This window comes from Plasmodium gaboni, assembly GCF_001602025.1.
Source record: "Plasmodium gaboni strain SY75 chromosome Unknown, whole genome shotgun sequence".
In the NCBI taxonomy this organism is placed as follows: domain Eukaryota; phylum Apicomplexa; class Aconoidasida; order Haemosporida; family Plasmodiidae; genus Plasmodium; species Plasmodium gaboni.
This window is the reverse complement of record NW_017385408.1, coordinates 1-1,001: the sequence shown is the minus strand read 5'-3', so window position 1 is coordinate 1,001 and position 1,001 is coordinate 1. Positions and strand designations below refer to the sequence as shown.

Here is a 1,001-nt window from a genome sequence, read left to right as displayed (position 1 = left end):
ATATATATAATTATTTATAGGTTTATATATATATATATATTTTTTTTTTTTTTTATCTTTGTAAGGTTAATATAAACTTATCTTTTCTTTTTAAGGAAAAAAAAAAAAAAAAAAGGAACATGTAATGATATTTAAAAGGTGACATAATTTTATATGTTAGCATAATATATTTTTCTTCTCCTGTTCTACACCTTATATATTTTTATATTTTTTTATTTTTTATTTTATAATTTTTATTTTTTGATGAGCGTGCCAAATAACTCCTTTTTCGTTGTAAAATCCGACGAGCAAATTTCTCGTCTCATTAAAAATTATGCAGAAGAAAGAAAAAAAAAAAAAAAAAAAATGGAACAAGAAAAATATAACACGAGACTCGTTGGAGGTCATACGAAAAAGGTTGTAGATATAGATAATGACATATATAAAGATAATGACATATATATAAATAATGACATATATATAAATAATGACATATATAAAAATAATGATATATATAAAAATAATGATATATATAAAAATAATGATATATATAAACATACTAATAAGAATGAAAAGAAAAAAAAAATAGTAAGAAATAGTTTTATTTCAGTAAAAGAAAAATTGAACATATTAGAAAATTTGAAAAGAATAAGTATATCAAAAGATGAAGATATATTAAAGATTCAAAAAAAAAAAAATAATTTATTTGCTTGTCATTCTTTTTATATAAATCCTATAAATAAAAATGACACACAATATTATGATATAAATAAGGACAATAGGAAATATGTAAATAGTTATGATAATATTGAACAAGAAAATGATATAACAAGAGAAAAAAATAAAAATAATAATAATAAAAATAATATTAATAATAATAAAAATAATAAAAATAATATTAATAATATTAATAATAATAATAATAATATTAATAATAATGTTGTTGAAAAAGAAAAATATATAAAGAATGAAAATTTATTTTTTAAAGAAGATTTCTTGAATGATCAAAAAGATAATGTGCA

At 16.4% G+C, this 1,001-nt stretch overlaps 1 protein-coding gene across 1 annotated transcript; it reads left to right on the top strand.

The window, feature by feature from the left end:
• Window positions 1-243: 243 nt before the first annotated feature.
• On the top strand, window positions 244-1,001 carry PGSY75_0023600 (hypothetical protein; the record flags this gene model as incomplete). The annotated part of the gene is made up of 1 exon (XM_018783380.1): window positions 244-1,001. A coding segment is annotated over one exon (758 nt), but the record flags the coding sequence as incomplete, so codon positions are not given.